At 42.9% G+C, this 25,172-nt stretch overlaps 1 protein-coding gene across 3 annotated transcripts in view; it reads right to left on the bottom strand.

The window, feature by feature from the left end:
• Positions 1-17,475: 17,475 nt before the first annotated feature.
• Positions 17,476-25,172, bottom strand: part of FAM161A (FAM161 centrosomal protein A) — a 31,213-nt gene continuing 23,516 nt past the window's right edge. The window contains exons 6-7 of one of the 3 annotated variants that reach the window (XM_028831643.2): positions 19,716-19,870; positions 17,476-18,900 (exon numbers count right to left, since the gene is read on the bottom strand). In XM_028831643.2, the coding sequence (XP_028687476.2) occupies positions 18,756-18,900; positions 19,716-19,870 (300 nt within the window). In that variant the 3' untranslated portion in view covers positions 17,476-18,755. 3 annotated transcript variants of the gene reach the window in all.

Genomic DNA, 25,172 nt, shown 5'->3' with positions numbered 1-25,172 from the left:
GTCAGGCATTCCAGAATGTAGTAATGCTATAATTTCCTGAATACTGTATTCTATGCCTAAAAGAAAAAGAGCCAACCGTAAAAATCTGGATTCAGCTCAAAATTAAATAATTTTTCCTGCCAGGCGCAGTGGGGGACCATATCCCCTACTTTGCATAGCCTATTCTGGGACCCTGAAAGGGTTAGCTGCCTCTAGACTCCAGACTTTTTTTTTTTTTTTTTTTTTTTTTTTTTTGAGACAGAGTCTTGCCCTGTCACCCAGGCTGGAGTGCAGTGGCGTGATCATGGCTCACTGCAACCTCCACCTCTGGGGCCACTGCAACCTCCACCTCCGGGGCTCAAGCAATCCTCCCACCTGAGCCTCCTGAGTAGCTGGGACTACAGGCACATGCCACCGCACCTGGCTAATTTTTGTATTTTTGGTAGAGGCACGGTCTCACTATGTTGTCCAGGCTAGTCTCAAACTCCAGGCCTCAAATGAACCTCCTGCCTTGGCCTCCCAAAGTTTTGGGATTCCAGATGTGAGCCACTGTGTCCATCCAGACTCCATTTTTTGCCACACAAAGTGTGGGTCCAGTGCTGCTAGACATTTGGGTATTCCAGAGAACACTGTCCTGGGGTCCCCTAAAAGCTAACCCTGAGACCAGGATTGGCTGCAAGGATTTATTTGGGAGGTGATGGCAGGGAGCTCAGTGAAGGGGTGAGGCAGTGACATGGCCACCTGCTATCTGCCAATCTCTGAGGGGGCAGAGAGAGGAAATTGTCTTATCTTTTCAAAAAAAGTATTTTGAGGTTTCAGTTATTAACAGGAAATGTAATTAAAGCTTCCTAGTAACTGCTTACAGACAGTGGGAAAGATATATATATATATTTTTGAGATGGAGTCTTGCTCTGTTGCCCAGGCTGGAGTGCAGTGGCACAATCTCAGCTCACTGCAACCTCCGCCTCCCAGGTTCAAGCAATTCCCCTGCTTCTGCCTCCCAAGTAGCTGGGACTACAGGCGCCCGCCACCACGCCCAGCTAATTTTTTGTATTTTTACTAGAGACTGGGTTTCACCATGTTGGCCAGGATAGTCTCGATCTCCTGGCCTTGTGAGCCATCCTCCTCGGCCTCCCAAAGTGCTGGGATTACAGGCGTGAGCCACCGTGCCCAGCCGGAAAAATTCTTTAATTTTGAGCTGAATCCAGATTTTTATGGTTGGCTCTTTTTCTTTTGGGCATAGAATACGATATTCAGGAAATTATAGCATTACTACATTCTGGAATGCCTGATAAGAATAAGTTCAGGAAGGCTTGGAGGAGAAAAGGTAAATTGCTACTCTTTGGGGAAGGGGAGGAATCAAAGCATTCTGGGTAACATAAAATGAGGCACAAATAGTGAGGCAAAATTTGGGTGGGAGCGAGGAGTGGAGAAGACCCGAAAGGCCCAATCACTAGTTAATTGTAAACAAACACTGTAATGTTGACTTTTTTTTTTTTTTTTTTTTTTTGAGACAGAATCTCGCTCTGTCACCAGGCTGGAGTGCAGTGGTGTGATCTCGGCTCAATGCAACCTCCTGCTCCCAGGTTCAAGCAATTCTCCTGCCTCAGCCTCCAGAGTAGCTGGAATTATAGGCACCTGCCACCACACACAACTAATTTTTGTATTTTTAGTAGAGATGAGGTTTCGCCATGTTGGTCAGTCTAGTCTCAAACTCCTGACCTCAGGTGATCCACCCGCCTCAGCTTCCCAAAGTGCTAGGATTACAGGCATGAGCCAACGCGCCCCATCTAGTGCTATTCTTGAAACACTCTCTCCTTGGCCCCCGGGATACTACTGCTGGTGTCCTTACCTGCTGCTCCTTCTCAGCGTCCTTTGCTGCCCCCTCTTGTTCCCTGACCCGTCAACACTGCAGTGGTCTGGGGTTCAGCATTCTGACGTCTTTTCTCTACATACATTCCTTATATGCTCTTGTCCAAACTAGGACTATCTTTGTTTACATATATTTCGTTGACTCCCAGATTATCTCCAGTCCAGACCTCCCTTCTGAATTCCAGATTCATAAATCCAACTGCCAGTTCAAAGTCTCCACTTGGGTTCCTCCAGGAAGCATCTCCCTTAGCATGTCTGCGGCAGAGCTTTGATTCCTACCCACCCCAGCTTAGTGTGGATTCCCCCAAAGGCAGACTCTGAGATAAGGAGATCCGTAGGCAATTTGGGGGTTGGGGGAGATGGGTAGGTTGTTTGCAAAGATGGCCTTAGCATTCTTTCCTTCTTGTATGATATTTTCTTTGCAATGTGACTTTGACTTCCCTGCCTTCAAGAAGTGGAATTTGTCTCTTTACCCTTTGAATCTGGCTTAGCACCTGAGCCTTGCTTTGATGGAAAGAATGCAGTAGGAGCAGCACTGTGGACCTCATGAAGCTTCACAGCTTCCACTTTTGTCACTTTGGAACACTGCCCAAGACTGCCATGTGAAGAATCCCAGTCTAGCCTGATGGAGAGGAGAGGGCATTTGGACTACATGAGCCAACCCATCTGAGGCCTTTGAAATCAGCCAGCTGACAGCTAGCATCCACTATCTACCATTGGAGGGCATCTTAAACCTTCCAGCCCCAGTCAAGCCACCATATTATTGTAGCCACTGTGTGAGCCCAGGCAAGACCAGCAGAAAATTTGTCGCCCAGTTGAGTCCAGCCCAAATTGTTGACCCACAGAATCATGAGCGAAAATAATGGCCGTTGTAAGCCACTGCATTTTGGGGGTGGTTTATTATGCAGCAGAAACTAAATTACAGAGGAAGTTATCCCAGGAAGCACAAGTGAGGAAATAAAAGAAGTAAGACAGAGAAGGGAGGAGAGTTAATAAGGGGTGCTATAAGGAGCAGGTTATTACTGTGGGCAATTGAAGCTAAATCCTGCTGGATACCCTGTAAGGAGTCCTGTAGAAGGTATCTCAGAACAGTCTCGCCACGGAAAGAGAAGCCAGGTTACTCACCAATTAATTCCTTACCCTATGCCTCACTGGCCAGTGGTTCCCCGGGGGATTTAGGTCCCCAGTACTTCCTTTTTTTTTTTTTTGAGATGGAGTCTCACTCTTGTTGCCCAGGCTGGAGTGCAATGGTGCGATCTCGGCTCATGGCAACCTCCGCCTTCCAGGTTCAAGCAATTCTCCTGCCTCAGCCTCCTGAGTAGCTGGGATTACAGGCATGCATCATCATGCCCGGCTAATTTTTGTATTTTTAGTAGAGAGGGGGTTTCTCCATGTTGGCCAGGCTTGTCTCAAACTCCTGACCTCAGATGATCCACCCACCTCGGCCTCCCAATGTGCTGGGATTACAGGCATGAGCCACTGCGCCTGGCCTGGTCCCCAGCACTTGTGATCTGCTGTGCAGCCAAGCTGAATAAGGTCGCTGGCAATGGAGAGATCTTGCAGGCAGGGAAGTAGAGGAACAAAGGTGAACTTGAGGTAGAAGCCATCAGCATATACAGGAACTGTCCACCCTGGCTGCAAGCAAACTCAGAGGTAGGCCAGGAGGATGCAGGACAGGACATCACAGCATCTACTAACTCCCGAAACCCATTTCTTCCCAAATCTTCCCCAATTCATTAAGTGGCAACACCATCCTCCAATTGCTTCCCACAGAAACTTCATCCTTGGATGCATTAATTTCTTCCGCACTTCACATTCAAATCCTTTTAGTGTTACCTTTGAAATATATCCAGAATCCAAATATTTCTACCTCCTCCACTACAACTCTGGTGCAAGCAACCAGCACCTCTCACTTGGATTATTGGCTTGTTGCAACCACCTATTTATTATTTTTTTATGAGATCGAGTCTTGGTCTGTCCACCCAGACTGGAGTGCAGTGATGAGATCGTGGCTGACCGTAGCCTTGACTTTCTAGGCTCAAGCAATCCTCCCACCTCAGCTTCCCAAGCAGCTGGGACTACAGGTATGCGTCACCACACCTGGCTAATTATTTATTTATTTATTTATTTATTTTCTTTTAGATGGAGTCTCACTCTGTCGCCCAGGCTGGTGCCGCAGTGGCACGATCTCAGCTCACTGCAACCTCTGTCTCCCAGGTTCAAGCAATTGTCCTGACTCAGCCTCCAGGGTAGATGAGATTACAGGTGAGCTCCACCACACCCGGCTAATTTTCATATTTTTAGTAGAGACTGGTTTCACCATGTTGGCCAGGTTGCTCTCGAACCCCTGACCTCAAGTGATCTGCCCACCTCGGCCTCCCAAAATTCTGGCATTACAGGTGTGAACCACCACGCCTGGCCTAAATTTATTTTTTGTAGAAGTGTGGTCTCATTATGTTGCCTAGCCTGGTCTTGAACTCATGGGCTCAAGCACTCCTCCTGCCTCAGCCTCCCAAAGTGCTGGGATTACAGGCGTGAACCACTGTGCCTGGCCCAGAGTGACCATTTAAAACCCAAGTCCCTCCTCAGTTTTCACCCCTCCCAAAGTTCCCTATCTCACTCAGAATAAAATGCAAAATCTTTACTGTGTCCCAGAAGGCCCCACTGAATCTGCTATTTTTCTGACTTCACATTTTGCAACTCTCTCCACATCTCACTGCTGTGGCCTCATGGGTTTCCCCGTAATTCAAAACCCCAGGCCCAGGGTACTTGCTGTTCCTCTATCTAAGATGCCTCCCCCAGTTATCCACAGACATACAGCCCTAACTTCCTTCTGGCCTTTACTCAAATGTCGCTTATTGGAGAGGCCTTCCTGACTCTAACTAGGCAAACTCTCCCCAAGTTACTCTTCACCCCTTCACCTTGCTTTATTTTTTTTTATTAATCAACTGACATTATTTTTATACTGCTTATGTCCAATCCTCCCCCAACTGGCATGTAAATTTTATGGGACTAGGGACTCTCTTTTTTGTTTGGTGATGTATTCTCAGTACCTAGATTAAGTTTTTGTTAATTAATGAATTAGCATGTATTATGGGACAGTCTGATGATTTTATATGGATTATTTATAAGTTAGCTCTCTGGTTGAAATAAAATAATTAAAAGCCTCCAATAAAACATTCCATACTTTAGTCCGGGCATGGTGGCTCATGCCTGTAATCCCAGCACTTTGGGAGGCCAAGGCAGGTGGATCACCTGAGGTCAGGAGTTCGAGACCAGCCGGCCAATATGGTGAAATACCGTCTCTACTAAAAATACAAAAATTAGCCGGGCATCGCCTGTAATCCTAGCTACTCGGGAGGCTGAGGCAGGAAAATCACTTGAACCTGGGAGGCAGAGTTTGCAGTCAGCCGAGATCGCACCATTATTTTCTACCCTGGGCAAAAAAAGTGAGACTCTTAAAAACCAAAACAACAACAAAAACAACAAACATTCCATCCTTTAAAGAATACTGGCTGGGTGCGGTGGCTCACGCTTGTAATCTCAGCACTTTGGGAGGCCGAGGCGGGTGGATCTCGAGGTCAGGAGATTGAGACCATCCTGGCTAACACAGTGAAACCCCATTTCTACTAAAAATACAAAAAAATTAGTCAGGTGTGGTGGCGGTGCCTATAGCCCTAGTTACTTGGGGGACTGAGGCAGGAGAATGGCATGAACCTGGGAGGCGGAGCTTGCAGTGAGCTGAGATCATACCACTGTGCTCCAGCCTGGGCGACAGAGCAAGACTCCGTCTAAGAAAAAAAAAACAAAAAAAACCAGAATGCTTAAGTGTAAATTTGGTAGTGAATAGTCTTGTGTTATGTTCTTATGAAGATTAAAGTAACAATACCAGAAAAAAAGAGAAAAAAGATATTCTAGGCAGTGGCTCATGCCTGTAATCCCAGCGTTTTGGGAGGCTGAGGATCACTTGAGCCCAGGAATTAAAGACCAGCCTGGGCAACTAGAGAGACCTCATCTCTACAAGTAATTTAAAAAATTAGCCAGATGTGGCCAGGCATGCTGGCTCACATCTGTAATCCCAGCACTTTGGAAGGCCGAGGCGGGTAGATCACAAGGTCAGGAGTTCAAGACCAGCCTGGTCAATATGGTGACACCTGGTCTCTCCTAAAAAAAAAAATACAATAATTAGCCAGGCATGGTGATGCACGCCTGTAGTAACAGCTACTCAGGAGGCTGAAGCAGAAGAATTGCTTGAACTCGGGAGGTAGAGGTTGCAGTGAGCTGAGATCATGCCATTGCACTCCAGCCTGGGCGACACAGCAAGACTCCACCTAAAAAAAAAAACAACAAAAAACAGTAAGCCAGATGTGGTGGCACGCACCTGTGGTCCCAGCTATTTGGGAGGCAGAGGTGGAAGGATAACTTGAGCCCAGGAAGGTGAGGCTGCAGTCAGCTGCAGTTGTGCCACTGCATTCCAGCCTGGGTGACAGAGCAAGACCCTGTCTCAAAAAAAAAGAAAAAAGAAAGAAAAAAGTCACTCTGATAGCTATATTGTTGAGGTGTTTGCTGAAACATAGTGTGCTTGATTATTATGGATTTATGTATTAGTCATTCACTCAAAAACATGGATTAAGCCCATCCTACATACTGGACTCCGGGCCAGTCCTGGGGATAGAAAGTGGAAAGATAAAATCTGGCCTTCAGGGATACAACCTTACAACAATTATGACCCAACCCTGAGGAGTTCTGACTTAGCAGTGTGTGTAAAGTGCCAGGCAGTCAGGGCTGCCACTCTCAGAGTGAGGTTAGAGATGCCAGAAAGATGCATCCTGGAGGCAGCAGTGGGAAGGAAAATGCAGAAGCCCCTCAGATTCAGTCAGGGGGCAAAGGGGAGCACCACTGAGACAAGGGGCATGAGGTTTGTGGGTAGCTGGAGTGTCACCTACCAGTGAGAAAATTATTGCCTCAGAAATGGATTGGAATTCTGTACGTAAATTCTGTTCGTCCAGAACTTATCCCCATTTTATCTGAGTTCCTAGGTTCCTGACAGTTTGCTCTTTGAACTTTTTTGCTTCTTATTAGTTTTGTTAGATCTTTTAACTGCTTTCTGCCCACTCCTGAACTACAGAATGCCTTGATCAAAGATATTGTCATATCATTGAAATGCTTGCTGTAACATGAGTTGAAATGCAGTAGTTGTAATACTGTTATACAGTTATGCTCAGACAACTGTTAGCACAATCGTAATCTGTATCTCTGCTTCTCTTCCTTTCCTCTGCTTGAGAGGAGCTTGAGACAAGCCAGGTCAATGTGACGAAACTCCGTCTCTACAAAAAATACAAAAATTAGCCAGGCTTGATGATGTGCACCTGTAATCCCAGCTACTTGGGAGGTTGAGGTGAGAGGATTGCTTGAGTCTAGGAGGTCAAGGCTGCAGTGAGCCATGATTGCACCACTGCACTCTAGCCTGGGCAGCAGGGCAAGACAGGAGGAAATAAATGCATGTTTGTTCAAAATGCGTGATCAGGACCCCCTTCATGAATATTCATAGCTCCTCCTACAACCTGTTGAATGCGTATACTTGGCCAACTTCAGTATAAATCCCTTGCCAAGCTCTTCTCTTTCAAAGAGTTTGCTTTCAGTTTTTCAGCCGGAGGCTGAATCCCTTTCTTAAGAAATAAATTTCTCCTTTCCAGGGCTGCCACTCTCAGAGTGAGGTTAGAGATGCTGGAATTTCTCATGATTTTTCGGTTGACAGTCTCTATCAGTCTGAAGAGTGAGTGATCAGCTCCGTTTGTCCAAATCAGTCACTATCTGTGGGTGTGAAGCTATTCCTTGATGCCTAGGGGTCCACAAAGAAGGAGTTGTTCCCATCAGATGACCAGGGGCAGCCCTGGGTCAATTCTTTTATAAAGACCTTAAGTCCCCACAGCTTCCATACAATCAAGATTTTTCCTCCTCTAGGGATACTCATGGGATTAACAAATTACAGCTTTAAATTACTGTCCTCTAGTAAGTCACACCATTATCTGGGAGGACCTTTCTCGGAGAGATTCCATATAAGTACAAAGTTAGGTAGAAAATCTTTGTCCAAATGCCATGCCAGCATGCTGTATGATGGCGTGCTTGGAGAGCAGGAAAGAACCTGTTTGTTGAATCAGCCTCAAGGGAGGGGACAACTTATGACTAATGTCCTGACGGCCAATTGTATCGCCCCAGGAAAGCACGTACAAAGGGCCAGAAGCCTCTCCAACCTGAGCAAAATGTTTGCTGTTTACTGGCAAAATCCTCCGTGTCCACCCTGAAAGATGTGTCTCTTTTTTTTTTGAGATGAAGTCTCGTTCTGTCACCCAGGCTGGAGTGCAGTGGCACGGTCTCAGCTCACTGCAACCTTCGCCTCCCGGGTTAAAGCAATTCTCCTGCCTCAGCTTCCCAAGTAACTGGGATTACAGGCATGCCCTACCATGCCCAGATGGTTTTTATGTTTTTAGTAGAGACCGGATTTCACCAGGTTGGCCAGGCTGGTCTTGAATTCCTGACCTCAAGTGATCTGCCCACCTCAGCCTCCCAAAATACTGGGATTACAGGTGTGAGTCACCACACCCGGCCTCTCCCTATGTTTTGTCCCTCCTCCACTGTACCTCCTTTTACCCAAAGCAAACCAGTCCTCCCAACAAAAATAATTGAAAGCCTATCCCCTTTTTTCTGTGTCTTGCAAATTTTTCATCCTTAGGCTTCTGTGGAAAATCAACATCTTTTCTTGAGCCCTAAACCAGTTGCTGCTGGCTCTGCAGAGAGGCCTCCTAAGCTCAAGTCTTGCTTGCTTCCCCCACAACCTCTACCCCTTGAGAGGAGGTAAGCGTGGATCTTTGGGTGGCAATGAGACCTCCACTGACGTTGGCTTTCTCCCATAGCATAAACTTGAACACACCTCCACCCTGAGGATGCATTTCTTCTGAAACCCCACATTTGAGCTACGCATAGAAGTCTTACTCCTGTGAACACACTGTTTTCACTTTATTTATTACCTTACATTCACCCTCCCACTGCCTGGGTCACATTAGCACTCTGACCTTGACTGACAGCGGAGGCATCCCTTCATCCCTTGCCCAAATCTACAAGTATCATCTCGACACTGGGGCAATGGTGGGTTGGGGAGTTCGGGTTTATTCTCTCTCCATCCTGGCTTCCTGTAAACTGACGTTTTTTTTTTTTTTTTTTTTTTTTTAATTGAGACAGGGTCTCACTCTGTCACCCAGGCTGGAATATGGTGGTGCAATCTCTGCTCACTGCAGCCTCGACCTCCTGGGCTCAAGCAATCCTCTGCCTCAGTCTCTTGAGTAGCTGGGAACACAGACACACACCACTAGGTGTGGCTAATTTTTGTATTTTTTGTAGAGATTGCGGGGGGAGGGTCTCGCTATGTTGCCCAGGCTGGTCTCGAGCTCCTGGACATGATCCTCCCACCTCGGCCTCCTGAAGTGCTAGGATTACAGGTGTGAGCCACAGCGCCAGCCTGTGTGTACTTTAACTTAGAGCAAATGGCCCTTCATTCTTTGCCCTACTTGCCTCAGCAATCACAGTCCTATAGTCACTCTTCATTCTAGCCACACTGGCTGCATCGGCCAGAGAGGAAGCAGGGAAAGCAGCCGGGAGTCAGTCGCAGGGGCCCCAAGCAGGCATTTTCCAAGTGGGGTCACACACCCAGGGCGGGAGGGGAGCAACATGACCCATTTGCTGCAGAAAGAAACTGCAATTCAAAACTGAAATAGGTAGAACATTTATACTAACTTTGTCTAAAAAGGAAATAAAACTTTACCAAGATTTAATATGTGGATTGTCACTGGCTGCTCACATGATCTGGTCTGCAGACGGCCGAGTGCCACGCGGGGACAGGGCCCTTCGCTTTCATTTGCATGGAACTTGGCCATGCCCCTCACGTTGTGTGTGCCCTGTGAGTCACTTCACAGATCATATTAGCAGCTTTCCAAAACCAATCCTCACAAAACAGACAAGCAGCTTTAAAAGAAAATCCTGCAGAGAAACCTCAGACTGAAGATAATACTATTAACACAGCACAAGGAAACAAGAAAATGCAAGAATGCTTCTCTGTACCTGGTACAAGCTCTTAATCAGTTACATTAGGAGGAAAAATAATGGTGATCTAACCAATTCTTACTTTGGACTAAGCCAACAAATTCAAAATTATCAAGAAGATTATTGAAATAAGAATTTAAATTCAATATAATTAATAACACACTCACCATATGTGAATACTGGATCCTGAGCATGGAGCCTGGTGGGGTCTCTTTTTCGTGTGACAGACATTCAAGCCCAGCATTGAGATACACTCAGCTTAGGACAAATCCTTGAAGTTGCTTCATCACCAAGTGTTAAACCAACATTTTCAAAAACAAAGAAACATAGGCCAGGTGCAGGGGCTCATGCCTGTAATCCCAACACTTTGGGAGGCCGAGGCAGGAGGATGGCTTGAGTTCAGGAGTCCAAGACCAGCCTGGGCAACATGTGAGACCCTATCTCTACAAAAATGATTAAAAATTAGCCAGGTGTGGTGGCTTGTAAGAGTGGTCCCAGCTACTCAGCAGGCTGAGGTGGGAGGATCACTTGAACCCAGAGGTTGAGACTGCAGTGATTCTACCACTGTATTCTAGCCTGGGTGACAAAGCAAGACCCTGTCTGGAACAAGCAACAAAACCAAAACCAAACCAAAACAGGAAGCATGTATGTTTCCCAGACCTAGAAACAATGACATCTAGTAACAATGAGTATCCCTAACATTCAGATCCTAATTTTTATTTTTATTTTATTTTTTTTGAGTTGGAGTCTCTATCACCCAGGCTGGAGTGCAGTGGTGCAATCTCGGCTCACTGCCTCCACCTCCCGGGTTCAAGCGATTTTCCTGCCTCAGCCTCCCGAGTAGCTGGGATTACAGGCGCCCATCACCACGCCCGGCTAATTTTTGTGTTTTCAGTAGAGATGGGGTCTCACAATGTTGGTCAGGCTGGTCTCAAACTCCTGGCCTCATGTGATCCACCCGCCTCGGCCTCCCAAAGTGCTGGGATTACAGGCATGAGCCACCATCCCCGGCTGGATCCTAATTTCTGAACACCATTTTCCATTAAAAGGCTTCAGGGTCTGTCAAATAAATGGCTGATGCCAGGGCTGGGGCAGAGAAAGTACAAGATGATCCTTGGATTTCTTCTTGTTCCAGAAAGTAAGAAAGTGCACAAAGACTGATGGAAAGATATAAATAAAACACACAAACCAGCTTGTAGGAGCTCCCACTGGCCAAATTTAGGACAATTTGAGCATAATTATAAAATTTTAATGATGGTAACACATTATAACACATTGAATAAATGAAGAATTTGTGCATCATGGTGATACCTCACATAATAGAGACTGGGAAGCTCTTCTTTACAGAGACTATCAGCTAATATAGAACGCATAATAGAATTAGAAAACAACCATTTTGCAACCCCCAGCATAACAACTTATTCAGGTGAAGACCATCAAGGAATACTAAAACCGTTAGGTAAAATGTGTTGGGGAACAGGATGTTCACACCGTGTCAAGTATCCCCCCGACACTACTAGGTTACTTAAGCCATCAAGGGATACAGGTGCCTTTACAATGGAGAGAACTGATGGATGGATAACCCTTTAACCAAGTGATCAAATTTAGTATCAATAATAATGCGACAAAGTGACATTCTGTGCCTCCCCACTTAATGTCATACAAAGTACACAAATTAGCTAGGTAGTATTCCTGCCCACAATGTTTAACCAGAATCCAATCAAAGCAAACAATTAGACAAATCTAAATTATATGCCAGGCTACAGATGACTGGCCTGGACTCTTACAAAGTAACAATGAAATGAAGGACAAAAAAGGCAGAGAGCTATTTAGACAAAAAGAGACTAAAGAGCTGTCAAAACTAAATGCACCCAGCAATCTGGGAAGCTGAGGTGGGTGGATCACTGGATTCCTGGAGTTCAAGACCAGCCTGGGCAACATGGCAAAACCCTGTCTCTACAAAAAGTACAAAAATTAGCCGGGCATGGTGGTGGCACATGCCTGTAGTCCCAGCTACTCAGGAGGCTGAGGAAGGAGGATCACTGAACCCAGGAGGTGGAGGTTACAGTGAGCCACAATCCCGCTGCTGCACTCCAGCCTAGGTGACAGAGTGAGACTCTATCTCAAAACAAAAAAAAAAAACCAAAATCTTGTTCAAATCTGATAGAAAGAGAAGTCCTGAAAATGTGGTGATGAGCAAGGAATAACAAAAAACAACTAATTGTACATTAATGTCATTGACATTATCTTCAGTGGACTGTTCTATATTAGTGAACATTTTTTTAAATCACTGACTTTGTCAGGCTTCCTCCTGTCCTATTTTGATTCCTCTTTTTGTTCCCCATGAAGTATTGCAGTTCCTCGACCACATACTCTCTTGGCATGGTTTTCAGGAACATAAATTTTAGGGTTAGCAAAAGGATGCTGTGGGTTTTTTTTCATCTATCTGAGCTTTATTATAATGCAACAGGGTAACTTATTTTCATAATGAAGTATACCATCTTTTTATTAAGCATTCAAGATAAACGAATATCGTTATTTGTTTGAGAAAGGCTCCTTTATGATTTTTTTCTATTATACAATGTTAATGTCTTGTTTTGCATTTTTTCCTCATAGAGGATATTTTTTGTCTTGGAAGAAGTGAGCATTCTTCTAAGAGAAGTAAATGATGAACCTCACTGTACATCACAGACACATGTAGCTGGTGGAAATTCAGAAATGTTACTTCATACAGTATATTTAATGATGGGTTGGGTGTATCTCTTGAATTAGGAACTGTGTTCTGCTGCATTTAATAGAAACCCACTTTCTGCCCATGGCTGCCACCAGGAAGCATGGTTAAAATTTCTCTTCCCACTGCCGTCATGTCTAAGTCAGTATCCTAAAGAGCCGAGCAGCTGTGGCAGCTCTTCACTGGAGGGCTGAGCTTTGAAACGACTGATGAGAGGCTGAGGAGCCATTCTGAGCAATGGGGAATGCTCACAGGTTGTGGTCATGAGAGATCCCAACACCAAGCACTCCAGGGGGTTTGGGTTTGTCACCTATGACACTGTGGAGCAGGTGGATGCAGTCATGAATACAAGGCCACACAAGGTGGATGGGAGAGCTGTGGAACCAAAGAGGGATGTCTCAAGAGAATGTTCTCATAGACCAGGTGCCACTCGGCTGTTAAGAAGTTATTTGTTGGTGGCATTAAGGAAGACACTGAAAAACATCACCTTAAAGACAGTAGGATAAATGTAACACTGCTAGATAACTGGTATTAAGGGGTTATTCTTTTTTGTATTATTCTTTTTTGTATGTGTGATGATGGTATTGGAGCTGTGTAACAAGGCAAAGTTTTTATCATTTAAAGATCTATACTGAAATATTTATACATGAAATATGTCTGTGATTTGCTTCGAAACAACTAGGGGCCAGAGAGTGGGAATATAGAAGAAATAAACTTAATTGTGAGTTGATAATTCTTGACATTAGGTGATGGGCACATCTAGAAGATATGACTAGAAAATACCTTCCTACAAAGCTAAAGCCTCGTTTATATTTTTCTTTAACATATGCAAGTGTTGAAAAGGAAGAAACAAAAAAATGAAGTCTCTCTTCCATCACCTCTTAGAGGCTAACTCTATTAACATTTTTATTTTCTGGTATATCTTTTCAGACTTAGATATAAGCATGCATTTTATGCTGTGACTTTCTTTCTTTTTTTTTTTTTTTTTTTTTTTTTTTAAGACAGAGTCTTGCTCTGTCACCCAGGCTGGAGTGCAGTGACACAATCTTGGCTCACTGCAACCCTGGCCTCCCGGGTTCAAGCGATTCTCCTGCCTCAGCCTCCAGAGTAGCTGGGACTACAGGCGCCCGCCACCATGCCTGGCTAATTTTTGAACCTTTAGTAGAGATGGGGTTTTACCATATTGGCCAGGCTAGTCTTGAACTCCTGACCTTGTGATCTGCCTGCCTTGGTCTCCCAAAGTGCTGGGATTACAGGCGTGAGCCACCGCACCCGGCTATGCCTTGACTTTTAATAGTTATATACCAATTTTTTTCCTTCTCAATTTTTTATCTCCTTCTCTTATTGAGATTTATAATTTGCCAAGGACCACAGTCTTAGTTGTTACACAAATGAAAAAATAAAGTAGACATCTAAATGTTAGTATATCTGCTTTCTTAACTAGAAAATTTTTCAAGCCATAGTTTTATTTTTCATTTACTCCATCTATATTAGTTGTAAAATAGAATCTGAATATCTTTTTTTCTTTTTTTCTGAGACAGGATCTCACTCTGTTGCCCAGGCTGGTCTTGAACTCCTGGACTCGAGTGATTTTCCCACCTCAGTCTTCCAAAGTGCTGAGATTACAGGTGTAGGCCACTGCATCTGGCCAGAATATTGGATTTTTTTTTTTTTTTTTTAAGACAGAGTCTTGCTCTGTTGCCCGGGCTGGAGTGCAGTGGCATGATCTCAGCTCACTGCAACTTCTGCCTCTCAGGTTCAAGGGATTCTCCTGCCTCAGCCTCCTGGGTAGCTGGGATTACAGGTGCCCACGACCATACCTGGCTAATTTTTGTATTTTTTGTAAAGACAGGGTTTCACCGTGTTGGTCAGGCTGGTCTCAAAACTCCCAATCTCAAGTAATCCACCTGCCTCAACTTCCCAAAGTGCTGGGATTACAGGTGTGAGCCACTGTGCCTGGCAGAATATTGTAATTTTTAAGTAAAAATTAAAAAACACACTATATACTGTGACCCTGATTATTATTTCCTCCCTTAAAAACAAAGTTGCTATAACATAAAAGTTATTCCTGGCCAGGCACGGTGGCTCATGCCTGTAATCCTAACACTTTGAGAAGCCAAGGCAGGAGGATCACTTGAGCCCAGGAGTTTGAGACCAGCCTGGGCAACATAGCGAGACACTGTCTCTAAGCTAAATTAAAATTAAAATTAAAAATTAAAAAAGTTATTCCTATAACTTTTCTAACAATACAGGTAAGTTAGCCAGCCACAGGCCACATCAGGACTACATATAAGTGACAAGAAATGAGACTGCCTAACGCATTTAGGACAAAGTAATAACTTTGACACTATAATATTACAGTCTAAATCTTGTCAAATTGACAAAAACTTCATTTCACAATAACTTGCTCCCTTCTAAACAACCACTAAAACACACATATACACATGTGATAGTTGGTTGAGAAGGGCATACATTTTTCTTTGAAGCAGAGGCAATTTTTTTTTTTTTTTTGGAGACTTCGTCTCCCTCTGTCGCCCAGGCTAGAGTACAGTGGCACGCTCTCGGCTCACTGCAAGCTCTGCCTCCCAGGTTCACGCCATTCTGTCTCAGCCTCCCGAGTAGCTGGGACTACAGGCACCTGCCACCACGCCCGGCTAATTTTTTGTATTTTTAGTAGAGACGGGGTTTCACCATGTTAGACAGGATGGTCTTGGTCTCCTGACCTTGTGATCCGCCCCCCTCGGCCTCTTAAAGTGCTGGGATTACAGGCGTGAGCCACCGTGCCTGGTCGGTAATTTTTATAAAGTTATTATTTATTTTTTTTGAGACAGAATTTTCACTCTTATTGCCCAGGCTGTAGTGCAGTAGCACAATCTCGGCTCACTGCAACCTCCGCCTCCCAGGTTCAAGCGATTCTCCTGCCTCAGCCTCCCAAGTGGCTGGGATTATAGGCACATGCCACCACACGTGGCTAATTTTTTTGTATTTTTAGTAGAGACGGGGTTTTACCATGTTGGCCAGGCTGGTCTTAAACTCCTGATCTCAGGTGATCCGCCTGCCTCAACCTCCCAAAGTGCTGGGATTACAGGGATGAGCTGCCACACCCGGCCTGAAGTTAATGACTTTTTATTGCCTAGGTCCAAATGTTGAAATCTTTGCTATTCTCAAGTGACTAGAATTAACTTGAGAAATACTGTGTAAGAGAAAAATACCAGATACCCTTAAAGGCTCATTTGTTTTATTGTGTAGACTAACTCAACAGAGTAAAAGAATAATTGGTGGCTGGTTATGGTGGCTCACGCCTGTAATCCCAGCACTTTGGGAGGCCGAGGCAGGTGGATCACGAGGTCAGGAGTTCAAGACCAGCCTGGCCAAGATGGTGAAACCCCGTCTCTACTAAAAATACAAAAATTAGCCAGGCGTGGTGGCAGGCACCTGTAATCCCAGCTACTTGGGAGGTGGAGCAGGAGAATCGCTTGAACCTGGGCAGCAGGGGTTGCAGTGAGCCGAGATCACGCCACTGCACTCCAGACTGGGCAACAGAGTGAGAGACTCTGTCTCAAAAAAAAAAAAAAAGTGAAATTTTCCATCATATATATATTTTATTTTTGAGTCAGGGTCTCACTTTGTTACCTAGGTTGGAGTGGCGTGATCAGGGCTTACTGCAGCCTCAACCACCTGGGCTCAACCAATCATCCCACCTTAGCTTCCTGAGTATCTGGGACTACTCGGTACATGACACCCTGCCGGGCTAACTTTTGTATTTTTTGTAGAGACAGGGTTTCACCATGTTGCCCAGGCTGATCTTGAACTCCTGACCTCAAGTGAGCCGCCTTCCTCTGCCTTCGAAAGTGCTGGGATTACAGGCATGAGCCACCGCATCCAGCCTTCCATCATATATATAGATACGTATATACATGTGTTTGTGTATGTCTAAAATAACTTAATTCTCCAACAAGTCTGCAGGCCATTTCTTCTGCAGAAATAAATATGAAGTCATAGGGTATCCAGTAATATTACGAAAGAAAAAAAGAGCATGACCTTTTTCTTGATGTTAGGTTAATCCTGTATAAAGTAAAATCCCATAAGCAAAAGGAATTCTGGAGCCAATTCAGATGATACAAATGTAAAAAATTTTCAGTTACCTAACACCTGAAAACATGTTTGATTTAACCAATTGACTTCTGACCATCACTGTGTAATGTGACCTGCTAAAGTAATCTTTCAGCCGTCAATTTGACGGCTTTCTTAAGAAAACAGTGATATGCATAGAATGATTTGAAGCTGTCAGTGTCTCTCTCTCTCTTTTTAACTTTGGTTCTGTGTTTACCAGATCATGTCTAACAAAGTGCTTCAAAAGTTATTTCTAACAAAATAATATTTAAATCACAGTGTATCTCATTTAAGTACAAGTATTTTAAGTTAATAGTTTCCTCAGGAATATTCTGTCTTCTGACACCATCATTTGTATATCACAGTTTGCAAAGACCTTTCCATACATGATTTCATCCAGTCCTTCCCACGGCCACTCAAGATAGGTACTATTCCCATTTTTTTAAAGGTAAGAAAACGAGATTGGTCCTGAAGCCAAGTGTTTCATGACCAAAGCCCATATTCTCCCCATGAAATTGAGAAGGGACAGGCATGAATCCTTGAAAGCAAGTAATGTTTTAAGCACTATTACAATTTGCAGATTGTGTTTCACAGGTTCCCAATGAGCTAGGAGGGAAATGTTTTTAATCCCATGTGTACTCATTCTGAAGTAGCTGTAAGTGTATAAAAACCATATTCATCTACACATTCATTCGAACCTTTATTAAGTACCTACCATATGTACAATCCTGTGCCAAATATTAAGGGAATACAAAGATGAATTTTTAAGTGGTGCCAACTCCCAAGGAGTTTACAATATAATAATAGTGAAAAGCAATTTAACACAAACTGTAGGGAGAAAATTACGAGTAAACATTTGCCTCTAATGGAGAAAAACGACCTTACTTTTTAATTTAAAGCATAAATTGCCAGTTGGGAAACACTGCTATTACATACACCTGTATTAGTTCATCCTTTTAAAATGATGCTGATTGTTTTTAGAGAAGAAAATGTCTTATGCTGTATTATCTTTATGACTGACTTCAAATTTTAAAACAAAAATTTGCTTACAGAAAAAAATTATAGATTTATAAAATCAGATTAACATTGTACACAGAGAGACAAAGCGTGTTGGCAATAATATGTAAAAAGTTGAACACAACTGGATCTAGCAGTAAAGAATTAAATCTGAATTACTTTGAAGACTTGCCTTAGCCAAGTTATTATGCACAATTTCATCATATATAAAACAGGGATACTTGCCCCTAATTTAGCACATGCCATAATTCCTTCCATCTGTAATAATACATAGGGTTAAAAAAGCTAGTACAAAAACTTTCCCAATAATATCAAAAATAATTTGGAGTAGAACTAAGGATAAAAAGAAAAAGGGATGATGGTGTAGACAATTTAACAGTAAACTTTCAGTGCAAAAATAAATGTAAATTTGCAAGTATCTATTTTTTTTCTATACTTTTAAAAATGGCTCAGAGCAGCAAAACAAGTTCGAGGATTTATTCTGTGAAATGTATTGCAGAGAAAAAGAATGGGCAAATAGTATAATTAAAAATACTTATTGATTCACACTTTCCAAAATTTTTAAAAAGTAAATCACCAAAGACCAATACTTCTCTCTGCTTTCAATACTACGCCATTTTTTCCGGTAAAATTAATGAAATAATGTATTTTTTTAAAACTAATCAGTTTGTGACAGCTGTGGTTCTGAAACACTTTTTAAAAATACAAAATCATAGTTGCAAACAGATCATATACAGTGATTTTTAAAACTGAATAGGCAAAGCCTTACTCTAACTGATCAAATGACCAATCAGCTGGATTCAGGCTTTTCAGGCTACAGATGACTTTGATCAACAGCCCTGCACATATCAGAGGCATCCCCACAGATGTTCTAAACACAAATGCAGCTGCTGACACCCTGACGCTGCAAACAACAGCAAGGGCATATAGAGGAGACCTTGATGATTCAGTGTGATTCTTCAACAGATTTCTCTTCTTCACTTTCTTCATTGGCTTCATCTTTTTCCTTGTAAGAATCCTGGCTGTTGGTATCAATAAAATAATTTTCTTCCCCATTCTCTCTTTCTTCTATTTTTTCTTCTTCATTAAAGCTAGGGGAAGAAATTTATCAATCTTTCAAAGGAAAAATGAGTTAGTTTAAAAGTAAACAAACCCTCTGCAAGTATGCCACCATGTAGCCAGTCTTCCTCAAGTGTATGAATTCCAATTTGTTATCAAGACAGCTCAAAAAAAAGAAAGAAAATGCTATAAAAGTGCCCATTGAGAAATTTAATATTCCTGAAAATTAATTTATTTCAAAAATTTTTATTTTTTTATTTTTTTGAGATGGAGTCTCTGTCACCCAGGCTGGAGTGCAGTGGCGCGATCTTGGCTCACTGCAAGCTCAGCCTCCCAGGTTCATGCCATTCTCCTGCCTCAGCCTCCCGAGTAGCTGGGACTACAGGCGCCTGCCACCACACCCGGCTAATTTTTTGTATTTTTAGTAGAGACGGGGTTTCACCATGTTAGCCAGGATGGTCTCGATCTCCTGACCTTGTGATCCACCTGCCTCGGCCTCCCAAAGTGCTAGGATTATAGGCGTGAGCCACCGCGCCTGCCCTATTTCAAAATTTGAGTGATTGATTCTTTAAACTTCATTTGAAAGCATGCTATTATTTTTGTTACTTATGTCAGTAAGAAATCTAAGTTATTCTGCTTTAAAAATAAAATACTTCATGTGAACGTTAATGTGTCAAACATGTTAAAATATCAGTATGTTTTACAACAGTTCACACGTCTTTTACTATTGGGTAAAAGATCTTTTTAAAACAATATAGAACAAAAAGTATATATAGTATAAAATTGTGCTTTTCTGCAGGTAATACTTTTTCAAAGGTAAGCCATTCAGACATCTTATACATGTTACCTTTCTTTGTCTTCAGTGACACTTTTTGTCTCTTGATTGTTGAAGTACTCAAGTACTTTTCCACTTTGGCCTTTCTTTGAAACAAACTCATCAGATATTCCTAGTGCTTTTAGGGTATTAGAATAATGCTTTTCTGCTGCCATTCTTGCATTTTTCTATAGGAAAGACAAACCCTTTTAGACGAGAACAGAAGACTTTAAATTTTCATTAAAAATGTATGGATTAAAAGTGCCAGTGATAATTAAGTTCAGCAGTCACAGTTGGTTGAAAATCTGCATACCCTATGACCAACAATTACACTCCTAGGAATATGCCCAGAGAAGCTCCCACATATGTGTCCCAAGGGAGGACATATACAAGAATGTTCAGGATAGTACTGTCCTTCAATAACCCCAAATTGGAAATCACCCAAATATCTATTAGCAGAAGGATGGATAAATAAATTGTGGTCTATTCCTATAATGGAGTAAAATAAAGCAATGAAAATGAATGAACTACAGTTACATGCCACAACATGGATGGATCTCACAAATATAATACTGAGCAAACGAAGCAAAGCACTAACAAGTACATATTGTATGATCTATATAAAGTTCTGAAATGGGCAAAACAACTATATTGTTTGAGGATAGGTACACACACTGTAAAATTGCAATGAAAAACAAGGAAGTACTTATCCCGAGAGAATGGTGGTTACCTCTTGGGGAGAGGCAGAAGGGCTGTGATTTGCAAGGGGCACGTAGGGTTTTTGGGGTGCGGGCAATGGTCTGTTAACATGGGTGGCGGCCACATTAGATTGATCTATAATTATTTTTTATATTGTACCTAGGTTTTATATACTTTTATGACTGTTTATAAAGATATCTGAAAAAAAGATTTCATGCAATAATTGTTGTCAGAGGATTCTTTTCTTTTCTTTTTGAGACAGGGTCTTGCTCTGTTACCCAGGCTGGAGTGGTGTGAACACAACTCACTGCAGCCTCAACCTCCTGGACTCAAGCGATCCTCCCACCTCAGCCTCTAGAGTAGCTGGGACCAGAGGCGCACACCACCATGCCCTGCTAATTTTTGTATTTTTTGTAGGATGGGGCTTGTTGTATTTTTTGTAGGATGGGACTATGTTGTCCAGGATAGTCTCAAACTCCTGGGCTCAAGTGATCCACCCGCCTTGGCCTCCCAAAGTGCTGGGATTATAGGCATAAGCCATGGCGCCCAGCCAAATTCTTTTATTTTATGTATCTACTGTGATTTTTACTCTTTATGAGCCATATCCCCAATTCATTAATGATAAAAGCACCAGTGTTGTAATCTTTACTCTGTGGAGGAAGCAAGGGATATAACGAAAACAATATGAATTTAGAACTGGGTTCAAATCTGTAGAATGTCACTTCCTGGCTTTAAGATCTTTTGGAATTGTGATGACTCTCTCATACCTGGGTCAAACTGAAGTCATCACAATTCCAGAGATGGCAGGCTTTATGGAGTCACAAAGTGCCTGGGTTCACACTAGTGCCTCGACTTTAGTCCATTTTAGCTCCTATGAGTGGATCTGAACTGTGAGAGGGCCAAGAACTGCCCTCTGGACCTCCAACTAGAGCAAGGTGACTAGGACTAGCCCAATTCCAATGTACCAATGGCATTCATACTGGGAAGTGTGTGGAGGAGCATCCAGTCTAACCCCCATATTTAATCAATAAAGAAACCAAATCTCCCCCGGCCCCTGCCTCAAAGGTGAAATTGTTTGATTAAGGTCACAAGGCTAGTGAGTGGTAGAACCAAGTCTCTTGACCATTTCCTAGGTCTTTTATATTACATCATGTTGCTTTCTCTAAGTGGTAATGGTTGTTCTAGGGTTTGAAGGTGACCTAAAGCCTGACTTGAGCAATGTAGTTGTCAGATATTTGCCAAATCTAGTATAACGAGGGACCATGGAGTCTAGTGTTACACAGGAGAACCCGAAATAGCAAGGACTGATTACAATGGATAAAACTATCACCAGTGCATTTCCTGATACTCTGGAAAACTGAAAAAGAAGCACTCAAACTGCTGCTAAAATGCACTCACTGTGAATAACAATAATATTTTTTAGAAATGTAAGTAAAAACCCATCCAGAGTCTGTGAATATCAACAGACAAGCCTTGGGGAACTGAAAGGAAGGGCAAAATGAGAAATAAGAACTATACCCTAAAGACTACAGAGAAGAATAAAGAAACCCCAAACCTAGCTCTGAATGCATTACCAATAGTATATTTTGACTTCAGCAAAGTAAATATGTAAGACATTAGTCAAAATTTGTGCCAGTAAGCCTTCATCTGACTTTGGTTTAAAATTCAATCTAACATCTTCTCAGTTAATTAATCCTGTGATTTCCAAGAAACAGGACAACATAGTTTATTCTGTAAAGAATCACAGGCATATTGTGTTAGGGAATCACTCAGCAGGAGTGAGACCACAATTAACTCCTATAAATGGGCAAAGCAAATAGCTGCAAGCTATAAAAATTGTTTTTAATAAAACCAACTGTTAATTAGCAGCAATAGTTCCAGCAAAATACACTGCAGGAAAAAAAATGTACTAAAAAAAAAAGCAATGGTGATTCACTGCCACAGTAACTCTGTTTGAGGAGTTAATGAGAAGACCCCTTGATATCATTCATTGAAAATGAGAATAAATGGAATTGGTGAGAATGGATGATTGCCCCTGTTATAAAGGCTTATTAACTGTCTACCCAGGGTTAACATGTTAGTAGGGGAATGGAAATGGTAAGGTGAAGATATAATGAATGGTTCTGCAAAGAGCAAGGCAGAAAAATCAATCAAACTATTATGATTCAAATAGGAAATAAAAGTTCCACCTGGCATTTCACCATCAAGGATGGTGAAGGGCAGATCCAAAAATTATTTAGGAAGAAAATTTGACAGGTCTCTCAATGACCAGCTGAATGGGGAGGAACTGGGTACACACAGATATGAAGATGAGAACAGTAGGCCAGGCACGGTGGCTCATGCCTGTAATCCCAGCACTTTGGGAGGCCGAGGCAGGTGGATCACTTGAGGTCAGGTGTTTGGGACCAGCTCGGCCAACATGGTGAAACCCCATCTCTACTAAAAATACAAAAAAAATTTGCCAGGTGTGGTGGTGCGCACCTGTAATCCCCGCTACTCGGGAGACTGAGGCAGAAGAATTGCTTGAACCCAAGAGGCAGAGGTTGCAGTGAGCTGAGATCACGCCACTGCACTCAAGCCTGGGCGACAAGAGTGAGACCCTGTCTCAAAAAAAAAAAAAAAAAAAAAAAGAGAACAGTAGACACTGGTCTCAAACTCTTGGCCTCAAATGATCCTGTCCCCTCAGTTTCCCAAAGTGTTGGGATTACAGGGTGTGAGTCACTGGCCTAATTTTTCTAATATAAAGATATTTCTGACTGGATGTGGTGGTTCACACCTGTAATCCCAGAACTTTGAGAAGTTGAGGTGGGCGGATCACAAGGTCAGGAGTTCGAGACCAGCCTGACCAACATGCTGAAACTTCGTCTTGACTAAAAATACAAAAAAAATTAGCGGGAGGCTGAGACAGGAGAATGGCGTGAACCCGGGAGGCGGAGCTTGCAGTGAGTGGAGATTGCGCCACTGCGCTCCAGCCTGGGCAAGAGAGCGAGACCCCGTCTCAAAAAAAAAAAAAAAAAATTAGCCAGGCATGGTGGTGCACGCCTGTAATCCCAGATACTCAGGAGGCTGAGGCAGGAGAATCACTTGAACCCGGGAGGCGGAGGTTGCAGTGAGCTGAGATTGCACCACTGCACTCCAGCCTGGGTGACAGAGTGAGACTCCGTCTCAAAAAAAAAAAAAAAAGATATTTCTTAGACAAACAGCACTATAATAAATCATTGCTGTATATGTGTTCAGTTTTTGGTCTTCCCAAATAATACCTCATACTTTCTTTCTGGTTTTATAGTATCACCCATAAAGATTCCTTTAATTTAGCATTTTATTTACTTTCCTTTTTTTTTTTCTAGACCTCTTGGAACAAGCCTCACATGTCACTAACACAAATATTAGTATTCCCAAGTTATGTACCTGGCTCCCTGGAATTGAGGTTAATAGAAAAAAAGAATATATCAATCTGACCATTCCCCCAACCTCCCAAACAATCATATTGACAATTTTGTCTTAATACACATCTGTAATTGCTGCAGTTGTGTGTCTTGAATGACTACATTTGTCGGTCTTGTTTCTATCTGACTTTAAGAGTCTCAAGGGATTTTCTGATATTCAAAAAGCATTTGTTGAGAAGGGGGCAGGAAAACAAGATGACAGATAAAACAATCACACGAAGACAGCCAAGTCTGGGTTTGAATCCTGGTTCCCCTTCTTCTGGTTGTATCATCTAAGCCTTGAGATGTCCCTCATCTGTGAAATAAGAACCTCACAGAGGCAGTGTAAAGGTCAGTTAAGATAATGCATATAAAGTGCTTAGTGGAGCGCTTGTCTTTCAGTAACCTCACAAAAAACATTAGAAACCACCTTCCAAATAACTTTGTACAATCTCCCTCTTAAATGCAAACAGACAACCAAAGATAATCTGAGAAAAGCTTCTAATATGATAGACAAGAGGCTAAAAAAAGAGAAAAAGAAACTTGAAGGAAACTGAGACAACATCACCAGTATGCGCAGAGATATAAAAGAGGCTGGGTGTGGTGGCTCACACCTGGAATCCGGCACTTTGGAAGGCTGAGAAAAGAGGATTTCTTGAGCCCAGGAGCTTAAGACCAGCATGGACAACATAGTAAGGCCCCTGTCTTTACGAAAAATACAAAAATTAGCCTGGCACGGTGGCTTGTGCCTGTAGTCCTAACTACTTGGGAGGCTTAGGTGGGAAGATCGCCTGAGCAAAAGAGGTTGAGGTTGCAGTGAACCGCAATCATGCCACTGCACTCCAGCCTGGGACAGAGTAACACCCTGTCTCAAAAAAAAAAAAAAAAAAAAGGTACTGCACCCATGAAAAATACCAAAGGAACATTTAATAAATGAGAAGCGGCCGGGCGCGGTGGCTCACGCCTGTAATCCCAGCACTTTGGGAGGCCGAGATGGGCGGATCACGAGGTCAGCAGATCGAGACCATCCTGGCTAACACGGTGAAACCCCGTCTCTACTAAAAAATACAAAAAACTAGCCGGGCGAGGTGGCGGGCGCCTATAGTCCCAGCTACTCGGGAGGCTGAGGCAGGAGAATGGCGTGAACCCGGGAGGCGGAGCTTGCAGTGAGCCGAGATCCGGCCACTGCACTCCAGCCTGGGTGACAGAGCGAGACTCCGTCTCAAAATAAATAAATAAATAAATAAATAAATAAATAAATAAATAAATAAATGAGAAGCATTCTGGAAATTATGTCATTTTTCATTAGGTGAGCAAAAAATGCAGATTTGGAAGATAAATTTGAGGAAACCTTCCAGAACCAGAA

The sequence above is a fragment of the Macaca mulatta genome, chromosome 13 (genome assembly GCF_049350105.2).
Source record: "Macaca mulatta isolate MMU2019108-1 chromosome 13, T2T-MMU8v2.0, whole genome shotgun sequence".
In the NCBI taxonomy this organism is placed as follows: Eukaryota; Metazoa; Chordata; class Mammalia; order Primates; family Cercopithecidae; genus Macaca; species Macaca mulatta.
Note: the sequence above shows the minus strand (reverse complement) of the source record. Positions and strands in the feature narration are given on the sequence as shown.